This window comes from Rhineura floridana, chromosome 1 (genome assembly GCF_030035675.1).
Source record: "Rhineura floridana isolate rRhiFlo1 chromosome 1, rRhiFlo1.hap2, whole genome shotgun sequence".
Lineage (NCBI taxonomy): Eukaryota > Metazoa > Chordata > Lepidosauria > Squamata > Rhineuridae > Rhineura > Rhineura floridana.
Window position 1 is genome coordinate 176,489,806 of NC_084480.1, and position 20,644 is coordinate 176,510,449.

At 40.8% G+C, this 20,644-nt stretch overlaps 1 protein-coding gene across 1 annotated transcript in view; it reads left to right on the top strand.

Annotated features, from left to right (window-relative positions):
- Window positions 1–8,941: 8,941 nt before the first annotated feature.
- The window catches only part of DTD1 (D-aminoacyl-tRNA deacylase 1), a 41,983-nt gene continuing 30,280 nt past the window's right edge, over window positions 8,942–20,644 (top strand). Inside the window, exons 1-4 of the mRNA XM_061587725.1 lie at window positions 8,942–9,078; window positions 12,470–12,560; window positions 14,085–14,320; window positions 19,497–19,594. Of these exons, the coding sequence (XP_061443709.1) occupies window positions 9,036–9,078; window positions 12,470–12,560; window positions 14,085–14,320; window positions 19,497–19,594 (468 nt within the window). The 5' untranslated portion in view covers window positions 8,942–9,035. The remainder of the gene's footprint in view (window positions 9,079–12,469; window positions 12,561–14,084; window positions 14,321–19,496; window positions 19,595–20,644) is intronic.

Sequence of the window (20,644 nt, forward strand, 5' to 3'; positions counted from 1 at the left end):
AGATTTTGGCTATTCTTCTGATACATAGATTAATGTTGTTGGTGTTTAGATTTATTCCCTGCCATTAACTAAAATGTTCCAGGGTGGATCACAAAAGTTTAAAAATGCATAATTCAATACAGTTAAACACACTCTAAAATCAGAAATGATAAAGATCTTGTCTGTGCCATGACTGAACAAAAAGCTCTGACCTGGGTAACTGGGCTGGAACCAGTGTCATCTTGCAGAGGACCTTGTCCTGTATGAATATGTGTATGATTTATGGTACTTGGAAGAAAGTTTTGGGGTGGGCACCACCAGATCCTTTCCCCCCTACCTTATTTAAATATCTTGATGTGTATAGTTGCTCAGATCCACTCCTTCTGCCCACAAGAAACTCTGGGCCAGTCAGGAAGCCATGGATTGTCATAGACAATGTTTTTGTCCATTTTTGTTGTGCGTAGATGCCCTCATCCGCACCCCGTGCCCTGCAGAAGCTCTGGGCCAGGCAGGACGCACTGTTATGTTATAGAGGACACCCTCCCCTTTCCTGGAGTGCATGATTTGTCCTGGCCCAGAGATTTTGGGGTAGGTACCCCCCAGTTACTTATTTTTTCCTGTTTTTGTCTGCTTTGATTTTGCACAGATCCCCTTCTCCATGCCCTGTGCCCAGCAAAAGCTCTGGGCCAGGTGGCATGCACTGGCATCTCGTAGAAGACACCCTCCCCTTTCCTGGGGTATATGATTTGTCCTGGCCCAGAGCAGAGTTTGGCGTGGGCACCCCCAGTTACTTACTTTTTTCTGTGTTTTTTGTGTCTACTTCGATGTTGCATATATGCTCCTCAGGGTGCCCTGCGCAGAAGCTCTGGGCCAGGCGGGATGCAGTGGCATCTCGTAGAGGACACCCTCCCCTTTCCTGGGGTATATGATTTGTCCTGGCCCAGAGCAGATTTTGGGGTAGGTACCCCCAGTTACTTATTTTTCCCTCTATGCTTTTGTCTGCTTTGATTTTGCATAGATGCGCTCCTCTGTGCCCTGCACCCAACAGAAGCTCTGGGCCAGGTGGGACACAGTGGCATCTCGTAGAGGACACCCTCCCCTTTCCTGGGGTGTATGATTTGTCCTGGCCCAGATCAATTTTTGGGGTGGGCACCCCCAGTCACTTATTCTTTATGATTTTATGACATCCTTATGTATTTATGATAATATCAGAAGCCTGATGATTTTGATTTTATAAATGTATTGTTAGTCTTGACGGGGAGAGTCCCCCGATCACAGTGATATATCATACAGGGTACCCCAACATATATTTTGGGGTTCAGAGATATGTTCAGTTTGGCTTGAAGCTGCTGTAGTTGTCAACTTTTCTCCTTTTTTAGTGTTTTGAACTTTCAAGCAAATAAGGAACTAGGAACCAACTTCAGCGTCGTGGAGTTTCGCTTTCTAATTTCTACCATTTCCGGGGCGGAGTAAGGTGCTGGTAAGGCACAGCTTTAACAATGAAATCATCATGAAGTCTATGTCAACGGCACAGGACAGAACACCGCGATTGGCTTCTGAGACGGCCAATGAGAAGATGACGTCCTCCGGCGACCCGGAAGGAGAAGGTGAAAACCAACCACGACGTTAGCCAGTAAAGAAGCAGCGGATGTTCTGAGGTGAGTCGTGCCCTTTGCGCCCTCTCCCTCATATTCCCGAGTCTCTAAGGAAGCAGCGTGCTTCGGCCGTGAAAGCCAGCGGGAATGAAAAGTTTTGATAAGGCGCAATTTGCCCGTGTCTGGAAAACACGGCTCGCTTTCGTGTACGGGTTCGGCGTGTGGACAGTTATCGGCTTATCATTCTACTGTGGTGTCATTTCTAACCCAATGACGGAGCAGCAGGAGAAAGAGAAGGAGGAGGAGAAGGAGGGGGAGGTGAAGAAGTTTCCGACTGGTACGTTCAGGCTAAGGGGCGGGCGTTTCTTCTGGGAACAGTAGATGGTTGCTCACCTTAAGTGTTTCTAAATTCTGGTGCTTTCATCTGATTACCTCTGAGCATATGTAGAGCACATTTTCTTTTTCTCGCCTCCCCCCCCCAAAAAACGAAAGTTAAAGCTTTTTAAAAGTTCTCCCTCCCCAATCGTTTTGAAGGGAAACCAGCTATATATATACTGTCTAGTTCATAGGGGTGCTGTGGAAATAATTGTTAATAATATTTAATCAATTTCTTATAGGATGTAAGAAGCAATAAAATAACGTGCTTCAGAGGGTGACACTGCACGTACAAAGTTTCTTTTAAAAGCTGCTTCCTGTCGGCTCTTGCACAGAAAGTGGAGAAATACAATTATTAAAGTTATTGTTTAATAAATGTTATTAGTGTTCATTTATTGTTTCTCCACTTTTTTGTAAGATGCACTCAAATGATAATAGTGTGCAAAGAACCCTCTCCATTCTGATAGAAAGCGTTTTTCTCTGAAGAGTGCTGTATTAGTGCATCTTATAGAAAAATAGAAATAATAAGAATATCAAATGTTCCCAACCCATACCTGTCTTTCTCATTTTTGGTAACTACTCAAGGGTTAGATTTCTGGTTGACTGGCAACCTTAAATGAACATGCTTTTAATATTTTTGTATCATTACAGGCTGTGCCTTGGCTTGTATCAGATATTAATATTGTAAATATCCTAATGCTTTTTCCTATAACAGATGTATGGCCTGCAGAATGTTAGCATGTAGATCTTAGTTTTGATCTGCTGATCTTAGAAATGATCTAGAACAAATTTGCAGAAACAGAAATACAGGCTTTCTTGGGAGGGGGCACCCATGACCCATGTTTTATTCCCTCCCTATATCTGTTAGTGAAAATTTGCAAGCTTTGAAGTTGTACAGAACTTCTGCAGACTGCTAAGCTAATTAAAGTGTGTCCAACGTGCTAGAATAATTTATTTTTGAATCGCTTATCTGGGGCCAACATGGTGACAACTTTATATCCAGAGTAGGGTTTATGTGCACAACTTGACATGCCTGTCATAATTAGCGCTTTGGAAATGCACTTTGAATAGTGCTATTCTAAGTTAAATGTTTGTGTTAAATAATCAATTAATATGTAAAATATGTTGTTGGTGTTATCCATCAGTATGCCAGGGAAGAATGTTAAACAGCCAAAAATGTATTTGTTGAACTTCCTATCAGGAACCTCCTATGGATTGGGATTCTTATCTGTCTTTTTGCATTTAGGTAATGAAATGGGACATTTCACATCCATTTCAGAAGATGGACTGAAGGAGACTACTGTGTATCGAACACGAATGCTAAACTATTCTTGCATCGCGACACATAAACCTAATTTTGTGCCATTCACAACTCGCTTACATAACTACGTGCAATCATTTTTTGATGATAGTGCCAGAAAAGAAAAATAAATAATTCTGAGAAGAGAAACTCCAAAATATATAAAATGTTAGTTTGTTTTATACTGAAGAATAGAATGTTCTGTGCTAATGCATATAGACCAGTCTGAAATAATAGAAATTGGAAACTTATGTCAGCATAATTGCTTTTAAAAAATGGTGGGTTTTCCTAGACTGCCTCACAGTCATCATGGATTTGAATTTGTTGTCCCCTATTAAATCTTGAGTTCTCTTGGAATGTTGTTGTTATGGTTTGTTTATATCAGGGTTGATAAAAAGCAGTTGGAATTTTTACTTTAAGTCAGTTTTTTATTTAAACTGGATTTCAAAATTTACTTAAAACAATTAGTGAAAAATGAGCAGAGGTGAAAGATAATCATCATGAATACTAATTATACAACTTCTAATTATATTTATGAATATTGTATGTTAACAGCAGTTTATGGAGATAACCTGATCAGTCCAGTTCTGCAGGTAGTGTACATGAAGTGTGCACTCTCTCTCAAGACCTTGCCTCTCTCTAAGTGCAAAGATAGTGAACAGAGAATTTGGGGAGAAGTGTTGGATGTTGTATCTGGCGCAAGCAGATGCCCAGGATGCAGAACAGTATAGTGACAGGCTAGATGCCAGTTGAAGCAATGAGCCAGACAAGTAATAAGTTTTAAGAGTCACTTTACTGACAATAGAATATATCACAAGCTCTCTCTCTGTACAAACTCCTCGACCCCCACACCGACTGGCCAGATCTGCTTAGTCTTATAGATAAGGCCAGCTGGTTGCCTTGGCTACTTGTCCTTGAGATCTGCACGGACTCTGTGCTTCTTGGCCTTGTAACTCTGCTGTGGAAAAATACATTCAGGCACTCTTTCTTTGCCAACAAGAAGGAGGAGTGGTAATCCAGCTCTTAACAGCAGTAGCCTCTTCTGCAGGCGTAGAGAGAATTTCTTTCCCCTTTGGACTAATTCTAAACTGAAAAATAAGTTGGGAACTGAAAAAGCAGGAAAGCTTTTATTTCTTTTCCAGACAATGAACAAGGAAGCAAAGGTGAAGAAGACTGACTTAGCTGTACCATCAAATATTTTAAGTTTCTCTTGCTGACTTGGTTGAAATTGCCCAAAGTTTGTTTTTTTAAAGAACTTTACATTTATCTAAAAGTGAAATAGTTAACTATTGAAAAATCTTATGTGCGTGTTTTGTTAATGTTGTTTGCTTATTCTTCTGGTTAGTTTTCTTCTTCAATCTTATTAGTACAATTTAAAAGTCTGTTTGGTGGTGGTGATTCTGGCACATCATGACAAAAATACCATGATTAATTGGACAGTTGGAGCTAGTTCATCTGAATGACTTCACAAGTTCATTATGCTTTAGTACTAAAATAGCCAAATTCTCATCTCATTTTTGATGAAAATTAATCTGAAAACAATTCCGAATAATTGCTTAGTGTGTACCTACCTTCTACATCTTTGAGTAGGTTATATTAAACAATAATGTATTTCTGCTAAAAATCATGATTAAATAGAATCTTCCTCACTAGTGATTTAAACTGTAATTTAAATAATTAAAATTGAGTCCTTCAGAGAAGAGATGTAAATTAGTTTGATTTAAATCAAATCAACCCTGGTTTATGTACCACTTTTAGGCCCCCAAAGAAATGAACAGCCTATTAAAACAAGAAAAGATACAAAATCAATAATCAATCAAAATAAGATAAGATAGCAAAATTACAGCAGAGGAGCAGAAGAAAGTGTTGCCAAGCTAAAGGACTGAAGAATGCTCTCACTAACCCTAAAACCCACACATTTAGGGGCTGAAAACAATGAGCCTGAATCTGCCTTGATTACCCTGATGGCTGACCTGAATTGAGAGATGAATGGGGGGTGCAACCCTCTTACTCAATCTCTCAGTGGCTTTTGATACCATTGACAATGGCATCTCCCTAGATCAGCTTTTCCCAACTAGTGGGCCACCAGATGTTGTTGGACCACAATTCCCATCTTTCCTGACCATTGGCAATGCTGGCTGAGGCTGATGGGAGTTGTGGTCCAACAACACCTGGTAGCCCACTAGTTGGGGAAGGCTGCCCTAGATTGACTGTGTGGGGTGGGTATTGGAGGTACTGTACCTCAGTGGTTCTGCTCTTGCCTGCATGGTCAAGTCCAGAGAATAGCATTGGGGGTGTGCTCTTTGACTCCCTGTCAGCTGTGCAGTGTGATTCTGCAGGGCACTATTCTGTCTCCAATGCTATTCAACATCTATATGAAGCTGTTGGGAGCTGTTAGGTGGTTTGGAGCATGGTGCCATCAGTATACTGATGAGATGCAACTCTTCTCCATAACATCTGAATCAGGAGAGAATCAGTGTCTTAATGCAGTGGTGGACTGGATGAGGGCCAATAAACTGAGTTTGTATCCTGGAAAGATGGAGGATCTGTGAGTAGGTGGTTCCCACGTCAAGAAGATAGTCCAATTGGCTGTTCTGGATGGGGTTGCACTCCTGTACAGGAGGAGGTACATAGCTTGGGAGTACTCCTGGATACATCTTTGTCATTAGAGGCCCAAGTGATCTTGGTGGCTAGGAGTGCCTTTTACCATCTTTGTCTGGTACTCCAGATCTCGATTGTAATACTCTGGCCACTGCAGTCCATGCTTAGCTTGAGACTGAATTGCTGCAGTGTGGTCTATGTGGGGCTGCCTTTGGGCCTGTTCCAGAAACTGGCTAGTCCAAATTTATCAGCTACACTTCTGATGGGGGCAGATGGCCAACAGCATGTCACACTTCTGTTAAAACACATACACTGGTTGCCTGTATGCTACTGGGCCAGGTTCAAGGCTTTTGTGTTGAGATGCAAAGGCCTGAATAACTTGGGCCCAGGATACCTTAATCACTGAGATCATCTGAAGGAGTGCTGTTAACTGCCTCCTGTGTTACAGAGGCCCACCTGGCCTCAACCAAAAGTCACACATTTAGAATTGCTAGTCCCATACTCTGGGATGCTATTCCATAAAAGATTCAGAAGGCATTTCAGTCTTTGACTTTCAGGTATCTCTTGAAGACATTTTTTATGGTGACAGGCCTATGCAGTTGTTGAAACTTTTATTGAGTTGCCATTCATGTAATGATTATTCTGTACTGCTTTTAATAGTGTTTTAAAATGTTTTGTTGTACAGAAGGCAGTAAATAAATATTTTTTATAAATAAACTACAGGGAGAGGTGTACAGGTCCTAGCCTATGAAGGGCTTTTAAAATCCAACACTTGACTGAAGTTGAAAGCTAGCAATCTGTAACTGCTAAAGTGGCTGATGTTCCCACCTTCCCAGCCAGTTAGGAGACAGCAGGCAATGATCTGTGTCAGATGAAGCTTCTGAGCCATTGTCAGTTGTAACCCCATGTAAAACACATTACAATCAATTCTGGGTATTACAAAAGCACAGATGGTGGTAGCTAAATCCTTATCCTTCAAGAGAGCATGCAGTTGGCATAAACAAGATTCTCTGGGTTATCACCACCTGCTTTTTTTTTTAGTGAAAAAGCTGGGTCCAAGAGCAGCTGATCCAGCCATCAAAATCCTAGAAGTGAGTGTGAATTCATCTTTACAAAAATTAAAGACGAAAACGACTAGATATGTATTTATGTGCCCTGTAACAGCCTTGCATTGTTTTTTATAGACTAGGATACAGATGGGTTATAATGTAACTGGCTCGTCACTCACTTTTTGCAGGTAAAAGCCACATTTGGCACTTGCAGGATGTGGATACAGGCACAGAATATAGGCTTATCTGTATGTCTATGTTATTCCCCATTGCTGGACTTCCGTGCGCCCTACCAGTGTTCCCTGCATGTGAAAGAAAATTCTGATTCTGCTCTAAATTACTTCCATATTCCTATCAAGGTAAGCTGAAACACAAAAGCATTTCTGGAATTAAGCAGGGTTGGGGAACCTGTGCCCCTCCAGACGTTGTTTGGCTATAATGTCCATTGTCCCTGATCATTGGTCATGATGGCTGGGGCTCACAACGTCTGAGGGCCATGTGTTACCCATATCTGATGAACAGGAAGAACCAGTAGAAAATAACTCCTTAACTCTTTGTGTGAACCAAGATAGAACAAGTTTATTTTCTTAACTTGTCACAGACATATTCTTGATATTTTCCATCCAAACTATATTGTGCCACAGTAAAACCTTTCATTCTCAGACTATCCAAGTATTCGTTTTGATAGCTATACAATGACAGGGAAAATAACAGGTGAAACTTTCTTCTAGTATTGTTTCTCAATGGGAAAAACTTTTTTGAGTATCATGCAGCTATTAACAGCTCTGCCACTCTCTTCTGTTCCTCTCCCCCCTGTCCAATTGATTTTAGCAGTTCCTTGCATGATGATGTGGAGGGTTTTTGTAAAGCACAGAAGCAAGACATGTTTATAGTGGGTTGCTAGCAAAAGACTTCAATAAGTATCCCCTCAAAAATCCACAATACATTAGAGACTTCACATTGTCAGTTTCACCTGCGCACCCTCAGACATCCATTTTGTTACACACACACACACACACAGCTATTTGGTGACTGCTGCCCATGGCACTTTCTCAAAAATCCAAATGTACTCACTGGCCTCAAAAAATTGGTGACCCTTGGTTTAAAGCAACTCGCCCCATTATCTTACACAGAGCTGGCAACACCTTCCCTTGGGGAAGAAATTCAGACCTGCCCATGGAATACAACAGAGCCAATGATACTTTAATGTGGCTGTGATTGGGAAGCAGGTAGGGTAACCAGAGGACAACTCTTTATTTAAGGGAGTCCTGTATGCGAAGGGCTGCCTGATCAACACCTGGTTTAAAGATAAATAAGGCTGCAATCCTATATGCGTTTACCTCGAAGTAAGTCCCGCTGAACTCAATAGGGCTGAGTAGGCATGTATAGGATTGGACTGTGCGAAGGGAGAGCAAAGGCCTTGTTGCTGATTTGGCATGTAGCTGCTAGGTGGCCACTTATGCATCACGAAAACAGGACAAGATTTGTATGTGCTTATGGAACTAATTTACTACAGAATAACTGGAAATTCATCTCAAACCAGGAGCAACGAAAAGTACACTCGATATAACTCAATATAATCCACTATTGCAGGTCCGTTGAAATGAGGATGCTCCCGAAAGTTACTCATACAAGTCCCCTCTCAGGTGGCACCAAAGATCAACCTGCTTTAATTGCCCCCCCGCCGCCCCGCACACGGAAGTGCAAGGAAGCCACAGACCTGAACTTACAAAATCTGAGCAGGGTGGTTCTGACAGATGCTGTTGGAGGTCCCTCATTCATAGGGTCGCCATAAGTCGTAATCGACTTGAAGGCACATAACAACAACAAACCACGAAATAAAACGTGCGTTAGAAAAAGCGGGAACTTTTATCTTGGCTGCTATTTTTTGCTTTTGGGGAGAGGGACACGTTGCTAGGGTACAATATCGGATTTCTCCATTGTCCTCCTTGGCAGCTTTACTTCCGTCTGAAGAAACCCGGAAGCCGGGTAGGCTGCCTGGGTCTATTTTTCTTATGTAAGTCTGCAGCTCTGGGGAGGGGCTTCCTGCTCCTTCCGGAAGTGCGTCGAAGCCTCTTCAGAGTCCTGCTTCGTCGGCTTCTTTTGCCGGCTGGTCGCTTCTGAGGGCTCGACACGATGAAGGCCATTATCCAGCGCGTCACACGGGCCAGCGTGGCAGGTGCGCGTGGGCCGCCTTTCCCCCTTCTGCCGGGACGCTTCGAGCGGTTCACGTGCGCCAGCCTCTATCGGCGAGTTCCAACCGCCCGTGTCTGTTTAGGCTCCCCGTTAGCGGCTGGGTCACGTGAGGGCAGGCTAAGCCCGACCATCCTCGCGGTCTTCGAAACCACACCCCTGGCTTGCACCTTACGTTTTTTCACGTATACACCTGTTTTGTGTGTGTGTATGTTTTGAAGGCTTACCCCTCAAACTGTTAACGTTGGTAACTGCTCTTCAGAGATATACTCTCTCTGTACATGGAGGATCTATTTAGCTATCATGGCTAGTAGGCATTGATGGGCTGATTCTTCATGGATTTGCCTAATATGCATAGAAAGTTACATGAGGACTTTAAACTTGGTGTTTGTGTTTGCATTGCTTCAGCGACAGGGTGCTGGCATGGAACGGTCTGCATGTTCTCCTGTTATTCCTTTGCTTTCCCTTCCCTAGGCAAACTATTGGATAGTAGGTAGGCAGACTTGACAAGCACAGGGCTGCATACATTTTATTTAAGCAGACTTGATGCCCTAGTGATTGTGTAAAGACTATTTCAAGGTGCCATAGCATTTAAGGAAGCAATTCTAAATCTCACCTGGGAGTGGTGGAACTTTGACCAGTAGAGCTACTGCCACATCCAAAGCCCTCCAGCTCACGCAAGCCAGGGTTGAAGGTGGAAAAGAGGCAGTAAAATTACCAATTTTTGTTGTGCCAGCTCCATGCTGGTGGAGCAGAGAGGCCTTGATTGAGCGCATGACCGGTAACTGGACTGGCTTAGGATCCAGTGGATCCATGACTAGCCCATCTCCCACACTGGGAATACTGGTGGTAGCTTCTGTCCACCCATGCTTTCAGTGGGTGCATTGGGGACCTCTGTTGGTGGAAGCCTCCATCAGCAAAGCCTGGCCAATGGAGGTCAGCAGAATTGGACAAAGGGACACCTCTACCACTTTCTAATCTCCACTGTGTGAAGTAACAAACAGAATTGCTTTGTAACTAATTTACTGTGACATGAGATTTTCATAAGCATCTGTATCATACATGGCTTACTATAAAAGCATTAACAACAAAACAACTAAACATAATAAAACAACATCAGACTAAAAATAATTTTTGCCCCGTCCTTTTTTGAACTCTGAGGTTGGATTTTTGTTCATGTGCTCATGTATATTATTGTGTTTATACCATGTTTTTATGCTATATTTTATTGCATGCCACTTTAGATTAACTTTTTTAGTTAATGTTAAGTCGTCTAGACATTTTTTAAATAAAATAAAACCTAGGAGGCCAGCTGTAAAGATCAGTAAAAAAGAGATAATCATGAAATTGATTGTCTTAAAGTGAAGCTGTCCCAAACCAACGTACTGTTCTGGCATAAAAAGAACGTACTGTTCTGGCAGAGAGAACTGATTTTCCTCCACCATCACCATCCTTTAAAGGGTGAGGACATGAATTCATAAAAATATCTGTGTAGTAAGTTCAAAGTTTATAATGAGGACATTGAGCTTGTCAAGGATTATCAATATCCTGAGAGCCAGTGTGATGTAGTGGTTAAGGTGTTGGACTATGACCTGGGAGACCAGGATTCAAATCCCCACACCAACCACGAAGCTCACTGGGTGACCTTGGGTCAGTCACTGCTTCTCAGCCTCAGAGGAAGGCAATGGTAAACCCCCTCTGAATACAGCTTACCATGAAAACCTTATTCATAGGGTTGCCATAAGTCGGAATCGACTTGAAGGCAGTCCATTTCCATTTCATCAATACCTTGGCACAGTCATTAACCAAAATGGAGACAATAGTCAAGAAATCAGAAGAAGGCTAGAACTGGGGAGGTCAGCTATGAGAGAACTAGAAAAGGTCCTCAAATGCAAAGATGTGTCACTGAACACTAAAGTCAGGATAATTCAGACCATGGTATTCCGGATCTCTATGTATGGATGTGAAAGTTGGACAGTGAAAAAAGTGGGTGAGAGAAAAAGCAACTCATTTGAAATGTGGTGTTGGAGGAGAGCTTTGCAAATACCATGGACCACAAAAAAGACAAATAATTGGGTGTTAGAATAAATTAAACCAGAACTATCACTCAAAGCTAAAATGATAAAACTGAGGTTATCATACTTTGAACACATAGAAAATTATTGTCACTAGAAATGACAATAATGCTGGGAAAAGCAGAAGGGAATAGAAAAAGAGGAAGGTCACACAAGAGATGGATTGATTCCATAAAGGAAGCCACAGACCTGAACTTACAAGATCTGAACAGGGTGGTTTATAACAGATGCTATTGGAGGTTGTTGATTCATAGGGTTGCCATAAATCATAATCAACTTGAAGGCACATAACACACACTGTGTAGTTGGGTTATGTAACTTTTGGAAAGAACAAATACTAGCAAAATGTCAACATTGTATTTCACACAGAGGAAATGATACCATTAGATTTTCAGTAGTTTGTTTTTTCAGGTGTAAAATGTAAAAATTGCACAGTTATTGATTTTTAAATGTGGGCTAAGTTTAAAAGATTTTTTATGGGATCATAATCAAATAGCTGTTTATTGGCCAGACTAACAAACCTATATTGTTTAAAATCCTTTATGTAATGTTTTGCAGTTTTTAAGTAAGGAGAAAGGCAGGATATAAATGTAAGAAAATAAATATCTATGCAATAGTTGGTGTTGCCAGATTGATTAAACATGAAACTGGGCTCCTGTACATTAAATAGTTTGTGTAGAAGGAGAACATTGATAGATGCCTTTTTTGTTATCATTATAAGCACTATGAGAACTTCACTCCCTTCTGTTTAGTTGTTAAATGTGGGAGTAGTCTACTCCTGTAATGAATTCGACAACATTAAAGGTGTCTACTGTCTTGGACCAAATCAGAATTCCCAATGGTATATGTGTGCTTGTTCTTTTGGTTTGGGGGAGGGACATACTCATAATAATCCAATTTTTAAAAAAAATAAGATTGTTCAAAAATTCCTTTTAGGAAAGGAACATAGTCATGATGGCTATTTTCTACCTCCACTGTTGGAGGCAGTATGCTTTGGAATACTAGTTCTTGGGAGTCACAAGTGAGGAGAGTGCTGTTGCACTTGGGTCCTGCTTGAGGGCATTCTCTAGTCATCTGGTTGCCCGCTGTGAGAACAACATGCTAGACTAGATGGGCCTTTGCCTGATTCAGCAGGGCACTTATGTTCTTAACTAGTACTTAAAGGACAACAAGCTACTGGAACTAAGTTGGCTTCTTAAAACAAGAAACTTCTAATACTCCCTCTAGTTTGTTAGAATATATATTTGCATGTGACATAAAGAAATTTTGCATGTTTAACTTCTTTAAAAATTTCCCCTACAGTTGGTGGGGAACAGATAAGTTCCATTGGACAAGGCATTTGTGTGCTATTGGGTATCTCTGTGGAAGACACTCAAAAAGAGATCGAGCACATGTAAGTCAGTCCAAAGTGTCATTTTTTTCTTCTGCATTGCACTCATACAAATTTTGCTGAATTGTACAGTTTCTTATACAAATGTTGACTTTATTTAAAATATGTATATACTGCCCACTCATATAAAATATCAAGGTGGTATACAACAATATATGCCAATACAATAAATCATAAGATAAAAAACCAGTACAAAATAATAATAAGAACAGTAATGATGATGATGACGGGCTCATCTTGAAAAAAATTAAAACAACTGAATAGGCCTGTCAACAAATTCTTCAAAAGATGTCTGAAAGTTAGCAGTGAGAATGGCTTGAATCTCTGCTTGAAGAATGATCCATTACAGTGGCCCCATGACACTAAATATCCTAGCTGAAGGTGGTTAGGCTTCTGAAACACTGGGGAAAATTAATAGTGCTGCTTTGCATGATCTCAGTGATTGAGCTTGAATATATGGGCTTGGGCAGTCCTTGAGGTATCTTGGACCCAAGTTGTCCAGGACTTTGTATATTAATACAAGAACCTTGAGGGTAACATACAGGCAGCCAGTGCTGATGTTTTAGCAGAGGTGCGTGCTGTAAACCATCTCCTCTTACCAGCAATCCAACTACTGCATTCTGAGCACATTTCAGTAATCCAGACTTGAGGTTACCAGTGCATGGACTACAGCGGGCAGGCAATGATACTGGTGTACCAGATGGACCTGGTGGCACTCCTAGCTACAAAGATCACTTGGGTCTTTAATGACAAAGATGATTCCAGGAGTACCCCCTAGCTATGTACATCCTTCAGAGAGAGTGAAACCCCATCCAGAACAGGTCGTTGGAGTATCTTCTGGCACAGGAGTCACCTATTCAAATAGCCTCCATCTTTCCAGGATTCAAAGTCAGTTTATTGACCCTCATCCAGTTTACCATTGCATTTAGACTCTGGTCCAGGGCTTTCACAGACACTCTTTATTGAGATATTATGGAGATATAGAGCTGCGTGTCATTGATAAATTGATTACACCATGCTCCAAAACTCCCTAATGACTACTCCCAATGGCTTCATGTAGATATTAAATAGCATTGTCCTGCGGAACTCCATAGGACAAGTCCCAGGGGGCCAAAAAGGACTCCCCTAATGCTACTGGCTGACTTGACTGCACAGTTAGAAATGAAGCCACTGTAATATAGTGCCTCCAGTGCCCATCCTGAATAGTTGGCACTGGAGGATGGTATCTAACACCATGGAGAGATTGAGTAAGAATAACAGAGTCACACTCCCCCTTTTTCTGTCTTGAAAACAGTCATCCATCAGGGCAACCAAGGCTGAACCCAGACTGAAGTGGAACTAGAGAATCCTTTAATTTTCAATGTTTAGTGGCTACATTTACAAAATACGGAATCCTGAGGATATATGAATCTTTTCTAGTATCTTTGTTCCATATTTTTAGGCTGTGCTTCCCCCCCCCCCTTCATTTTTATGTGGAATTGTGAGAGTGTTCTTATTTTCATTGGTTTATTTTGCTTTTCCATTTAGGGTACGAAAGATTTTAAACCTGCGTGTGTTTGAAGATGAAAGTGGAAAGCATTGGTCTAAAAGTGTAATGGACAAGCAGTATGAAGTGCTGTGTGTCAGCCAGTTTACTCTTCAGTGTATCCTGAAAGGAAACAAGCCAGACTATCATATGGCAATGCCCACAGACCAAGCAGAGTCTTTCTATAATAGTTTCCTAGAACACCTTCGCAAAACATACAAGCCAGAGCTCATTAAAGGTAAGGCAAACATTATATTGCTAGGGTGAATGGGAAATGTTTCTCACACCACATTCTATTCAGAAGTAAGTCTTGTTGAGTTTAATGGGGCTTTCTCCCAGCTAAATGGGTACCGGGTTGCAGCCGCAGTGGAGAGTTTAAATGTACAATAAAACCTGTTTACCTTTGGGAATTGCTGCTTTTATTTTGTCTTCTCCTATCAGCTAGTTTATGGGGTGCTTGTTCCCCAGAAACGTCAAAAAGGATCAGAGTAGAGAGACAAGACTGGAGGGGAAGAGGTCACAATGGTATGCCTCAAAAATTAAACTTCTGAAATGATAGTCTTGTCTCTCCGTCCTGCCCCTCCAAACGAGCCTACCAGAATTGAGAGCTGTGTGTGTGCACTGCCCTCATGCTGTTTTGGAACACCGGCAGCTGAGAGTGATACGTAGGCATGAACTCTTAGCTGACCAGGGCTGGCATTAAGACTGAAGGGAAGTAACTGATGTATGTCTCATTAGCCTCAAATGTCATACTGCCCAATTCCCCTCCCTCTTCCCAGAGTAAAGGATGAGTGTATGGCAGGGCTGGGCTCCAGAGAACCCACTTCTTCTGAGACAATTCCTTTCCTCACAGCTGTGACCTTTCCCCCTACAGAACCTCTTCTTGTCTTCATTAGAACTACCAGGTTACTGATTAGAACTGCCAGGATACTCAGAACTGTTCCTCAGGCTTGATGTTCTCCTTTTTTGAAATTAAAATATAGGAAAAAAGAAGTTTCCAGGTCAGAGCACAATGTTAGCCTATTCTGCAGTTTGTTTCAGTCTTACAATGGCAACAGAGGGAAGCTTTTGTGTTAGAATGCTGCCCTGTGTTAAGATCTCAGATGATGCAGAGGCTGGCTGGGACAGAAGGCAAGATCCAATGTTGCACCAGTGGATATGACAGAACATCCCTTCTTCTCCTGCAGTCCTGTGCTGCCTTTTGCTCCAGAGGGTCCCCCAACCTCTAGGGGTGCATGGGAGACTGCAGTGGGGGAGGAGAGGAAAAAGAACTCCTGTTTGCTTGAGCAAATACCTTGTGCAGTTGGGATGCAACAGTTGGATATAACTCAGAGAAGCAAAGGGAAAAATCACTTTAGAAATACTAAAACAAAAGTTACCCATGTGCTTATTTATTTATTAACATAATTTATGTACTGAATTTCTTTCATAATTGATAATTTTATGTAGTTATATGGAAATTTATGTAGTGTTTTCCTCGCCCCTGTGCACTGTACTACCTTCGGTGACCCAGGTGGTTCAGGAGGTAGATTAAGTCAAAACTAACCAATATATCATGGATTAACAAACTGCTACATACCCTGAGTACATTATGGCACTTGATTTTGTGTTCAATCCTGTTACAGAGAAGATTATTTCCAAATTAAATTGCTTATTGATCTTTTTCCCCCAATGAGGAAAGAAGCAGTTGGAGGAGATTTGGAGTGGACAGGTGGTTGACTGGGAAATTTTACAGTGTTTTGCAAAAGTAATCAGACCCCTGGCCAGCACTCTCATATTACTGAATTACAAATGGTACATTGTAATTTCATTCTGTATGATATTTTATTTTGAAACACTGAAACTCAAAATCAATTATTGTAAGGCGACATTGGTTTTATGTTGGGAAACGTTTGTAAGAAACATAAAAAACCGAAACATGTGTTGGAGAATTTTGTATTTCTCCTTTGGGTTCTTTGCTGGGGGCCCTTAAATAATAATCTCTGAGACAGGCTTAAAGCAAAAAGGTAGGCCTTTATTTTAAAAAAAGTAAAACAAGCATATGCAAGGTCAGTCCCCCAGAACACATCCAGGAAGTATCCAAGAGGGACTGCAAAGAAGCACTGTGTGCAAGATCCTTTTATAAAGTACAGTTTCAGCATGTGACAATCATTTAACCAATCCCCCCCAAGTTCTTCCCTCCGTGACATAACAGCTCTTCCCTCTTGAAATATTTCCAACCAACCAGATAACTTTATTAAAATGAATACATATATATTCATGACCAAGCAGACACATCCCATCTCATTGTGTGGTTAAATGTCAATCTGTTCCCTTTTCCAATCTCACCATTCTACTGTCATATATTACTAATGATCTTGTACTGTTCTGAAACCAACATGTACCATTTACATTCCATTCTACCATGGCTCCTGACCAGTCAAGCTGGTCAAGGACTATCTCTTAGGACATAACATCATGTTCCTTGGGTGAAGTCATGATTACAAGCCAAATCTAGCTCTCCCTAGAGTGACTGGCAGTTTCTATGTGAAATTCTGCTTATTACTACTTTGCTGTAGAGAAAGATTAATTTAAATCACCATGTTATAACCAAAAGCCACATAATACGAAGAATATAATACAAAGAATGATTAGGGAACACAGAAAAGGAAACAAGGTAAATCTGAGCCAGCCACAGAATTCCCCCCCACCTCCAGAACACACTTAATTACTTTAATGAAATAAAATTATACACATCATGCCATTATAAAATCAATATCAAACTAAAATTTCTGTCTACTTAGATTTTCCATTATTAAGATTTCAGCCTTTTGCTTTCTAATAGAAAATCAGAAACCCATTTTCCAAGATCTAACAGTAAAGCATATTAACTAAGAGATGGCTTAACAATACTAAATTAATGATCTTTTGGTCACGGTTTTAGCCATTTCTTGGCACAAAGTGATTGCTCAGGAATTTTGCAGAGGTGAGCTTGACCTCTCTGCTTTTCCCTACACACAGGGTTTGCTTTTAATGCCTGCTGTGTGTGTGAATAAGAAGAAAGAAAACAATTTTTCCTTCATCTAGGCCCCAATTTATTTTGGGGGCCAGAGTGCTTATGGGGGTTTCTCCCTCACATGTTGCTTGTATAAGTATTCAACCCACACACATTAATATTTGGTAGAGCCACCTTTCACTGCAGTAACAGCTTTAAGTCTTTTGGGGTAGGTATGTACCAGCTTTGCACACAGTGTCGGAGGGATTTTGGCCCATTCTTCTTGGCATATTCACTGCAGGTCATTCAGGTTGGTTGGATGTCGCTTGTGGACCCCAATTTTCAAAGAGCGCCACAGAGTCTTAATGGCATTGAGATCAGCACTTTGACTGGGCCACTGTAGGACATTCACCTTTTTGTTCCTGAGCTACTCCAGTGTTCTTTGGCCTTGTGCTTGGGATCATTGTTCTGCTGAAAAGGGAATTTCCTCCCAAGCTTCAGTTTTTTAGTGGACTGAAGCAGGTTCTCTTGCAGTATTTCCTTGTATTTTGCTCCATCCGTTCTTCCTTCAGTTTTAACAAGATTCCCAGTCCCTGCTGATGAGAAGCATCCCCACAGCATGATGCTGCCACCACCACCATACTTCACTGTAGGGATGGTGTGTCTTGAGGCATGGGCAGTGTTAGGTTTGCACCACACACAGCGCTTTGAGTTTTGGCCAGAAACCTCTATTTTGGTCTCATCTGACCACAAAACCTTTTCCCACATTGCAGCTGGGGCACTCTCATGCTTTCTGGCAAACTCCAGGTGTGTTTTCAGATGGTACTTTTTGAGTAACAGCTCCTTTCTTGCCACCCTCCCATATAGGCCAGTGTTATGCAGAGCTCTTGATATGGTTGACTGGTGCACCATTACTCCACTCCCAGTCATGGAACTCTGTAGTTCCTTCAAAGTGATTGTTGGCCTCTTTGTGGCTTCTCTCAAAAGTCTCCTTCTTGTTCGAGTGGTGAGGTTTAAGGGATGGCCTTTTCTTGGCAGTGCCTGGGTGGTGTGATGCAGCTTCCACTTCCCAATTATTGATCCAACTGTGCTCACAGGGATATCCCAGCACTTGGATATTATTTTGTACCCAATTCCTAATCTATGCGTTTGTATTACATTATCTCTCATTTCTGTAGAATGCTTTTTGCTCTTCATTTTCCTTCAGATCCACAACCTCACCAATGATCTTTCAACAGTGGGGGTTTTATCCTGACAATGTGATAGCAACTTTAATGGTTCACAGGTGGAGGCCAACGGTAAGGTAATGGTGTCCTCGATAGGGCAATTTCTTTCATCTGTGTAAACTAGGAGCTTCCACAGCATAGGGGCTGAATACTTGCAAGCAACATGTTTCAGTTTTTTATGTTTCTTACAAACGTTTCCCAACATAAAACCAATATCACCTTACAATAATTGATTGTGCGTTTCAGTGTTTCAAAATAAAATATCATACAGAACAAAATTACAATGTACCATTTGTAATTCAGTAATATGAGAGCATTGGTCAGGGGTCTGATTATTTTTGCAAGGCACTGTAAGTCACACCCTTACTCAGCCTTGAAGCCACCCTTGGCTGCTTAGCATTTTTTAAAAATCAAAAATCAGGAAAAATAATTACATGAAACTAGAGATTTCATTTTGTGTATATCCTAAGCTTTTATCGTATGAAAAAGTCATCACTCCAACCCTTGACAGTGCTCTGTACTTTTCTTTGGAACTGGCATGTTACAATCCTGCCACAATGTATAATCTATTTAAAGTTGCCATATTTTATAGGAAGCTTTCTTGCTTGAATTGGAAAGAAATAAAATTATTTACTTATTTATTTTCCTATTTAGATAGGGAAAAGTAAGGTTCAAAATCCTGATTGGCTGTGCAAAGATACAATTGCTTATCATGCTGTTTTGAAAGTGATAGTGCCTGAAAGGGTTTGAATCTATTTCTAAAATGCCAGTTATCATCTATTTTGTATTCAATGCAGTCTAGTTTGTAGCTGTTATGGAGATAATGATCTACGCAATATGTGAGTTGAAATTTTTGACATAAATATGTTAAGACAAAAGTTTCTTGTAAACTGTCAAATAAGTTTGAAAACTAAAGCATCCAACTTATCCTCTTCAAACTGTGTTATGATTAAGAGCCATTCTTTAAAAACCTAGGATCTGGTGGTTGTGGAGAAATTATAGTCTTTGTTAATTTACCAAGATGCTTGCCAAATGATGAGCTTCTTCAATTTTTCATTATTAAAATGTTTTTTGCTGTCAAAGTCAAAAATAAACACTGTGCATAGGCTTTGAATTGGAAGAAGCTGTATGGTGACTTTAGCAGAAGGACAGTGAAAGGCTCTTCTCAGATAACTGTCCTCTTCTGCACACCCCACCCCAATTTAATTTTTCAGATGGCAAATTTGGTGAATATATGCAGGTACATATCCAGAACGATGGACCTGTGACCATAGAACTGGAATCTCCTGCAGCCCCCATTGATTCTAAACAGGTAAGTTACATTGAAGCTTACATTCATCTGGCCTGTTTTGAGATTGTATATTTCACAGATACATAAACCTTCACCATGTTCTGCTTGAGTGTGAACTTTATGGTTAGACCTTAAATAGTTAATTTTCTTAATAGTCATAATTCTTAAGACTACAGACCCGAACCTTGCAGGGAATTAATTTCCTATGTGATGGTACTGAAAAATGATTGTCAAGAAAGGCACAACATTTCTTTTAAGCAATGACAAAGATTTACAGGAATTTTTCTGGAAACAGTGGCTGTAACTTGATCTAATAACAAAACAGGACTATTATCTTGTCGTGTCTTTGTTACTGTTGTCCTTTTCCAATTGTTGTTTTATATGTTGTGGTGTTTTTGTTGTAAAAGTCACTTGAAAATTTTGCATACTTGAGTCAAGATATTTTATGATATTTTTCTAAGTGGGTGCATGTATGGAATGCCCTGGATAGAACCTGAGCAGCATGTGAAGCTATTTGGTAAGAAAACAGCATAGGAAAGTCTCTTTTAATGAAGAAGATCAAGCCATTAAACTGTTGTTACAGAGACGGTAGCTAGTAATTGACCTGGTATGTGATGGATGCCCATAGCATCTTCAGCCATACATGGGTTATTACAGCGGTAGCTGGGAATGTTCCTAGAAATTGATGTAATTTAGTGCTCAGAACAATTGTGAGACATGTAGCTGTGAGTAAGAATCTTGCACAAGGCATGTAATTCTTCAGCTCCTAGTTTTATAAACATTTCTGGAAGCCATATGAGTTTATCACATTGTTTGAAATGAAAATATTTATTCTGGTAATGTATCTCAGTAAAGGAGAAGACAACAAGTGTCAGTAACGTTTCATTTCATTAGTTCTCCTACTTTTCCTTAATGTTAGAACAAGCTCTAAAAGAACGTGTCTGTGCTATCTATACCAAAGCCTGTCTGCCACCATATGCTAGACCGATGACTTAATAGATGAGGGCCAATAAACTGAAGTTCAGTCTAGACAAGACTGAGGTGCTGTTAGTGGGTGGTTCCTAGACTGGA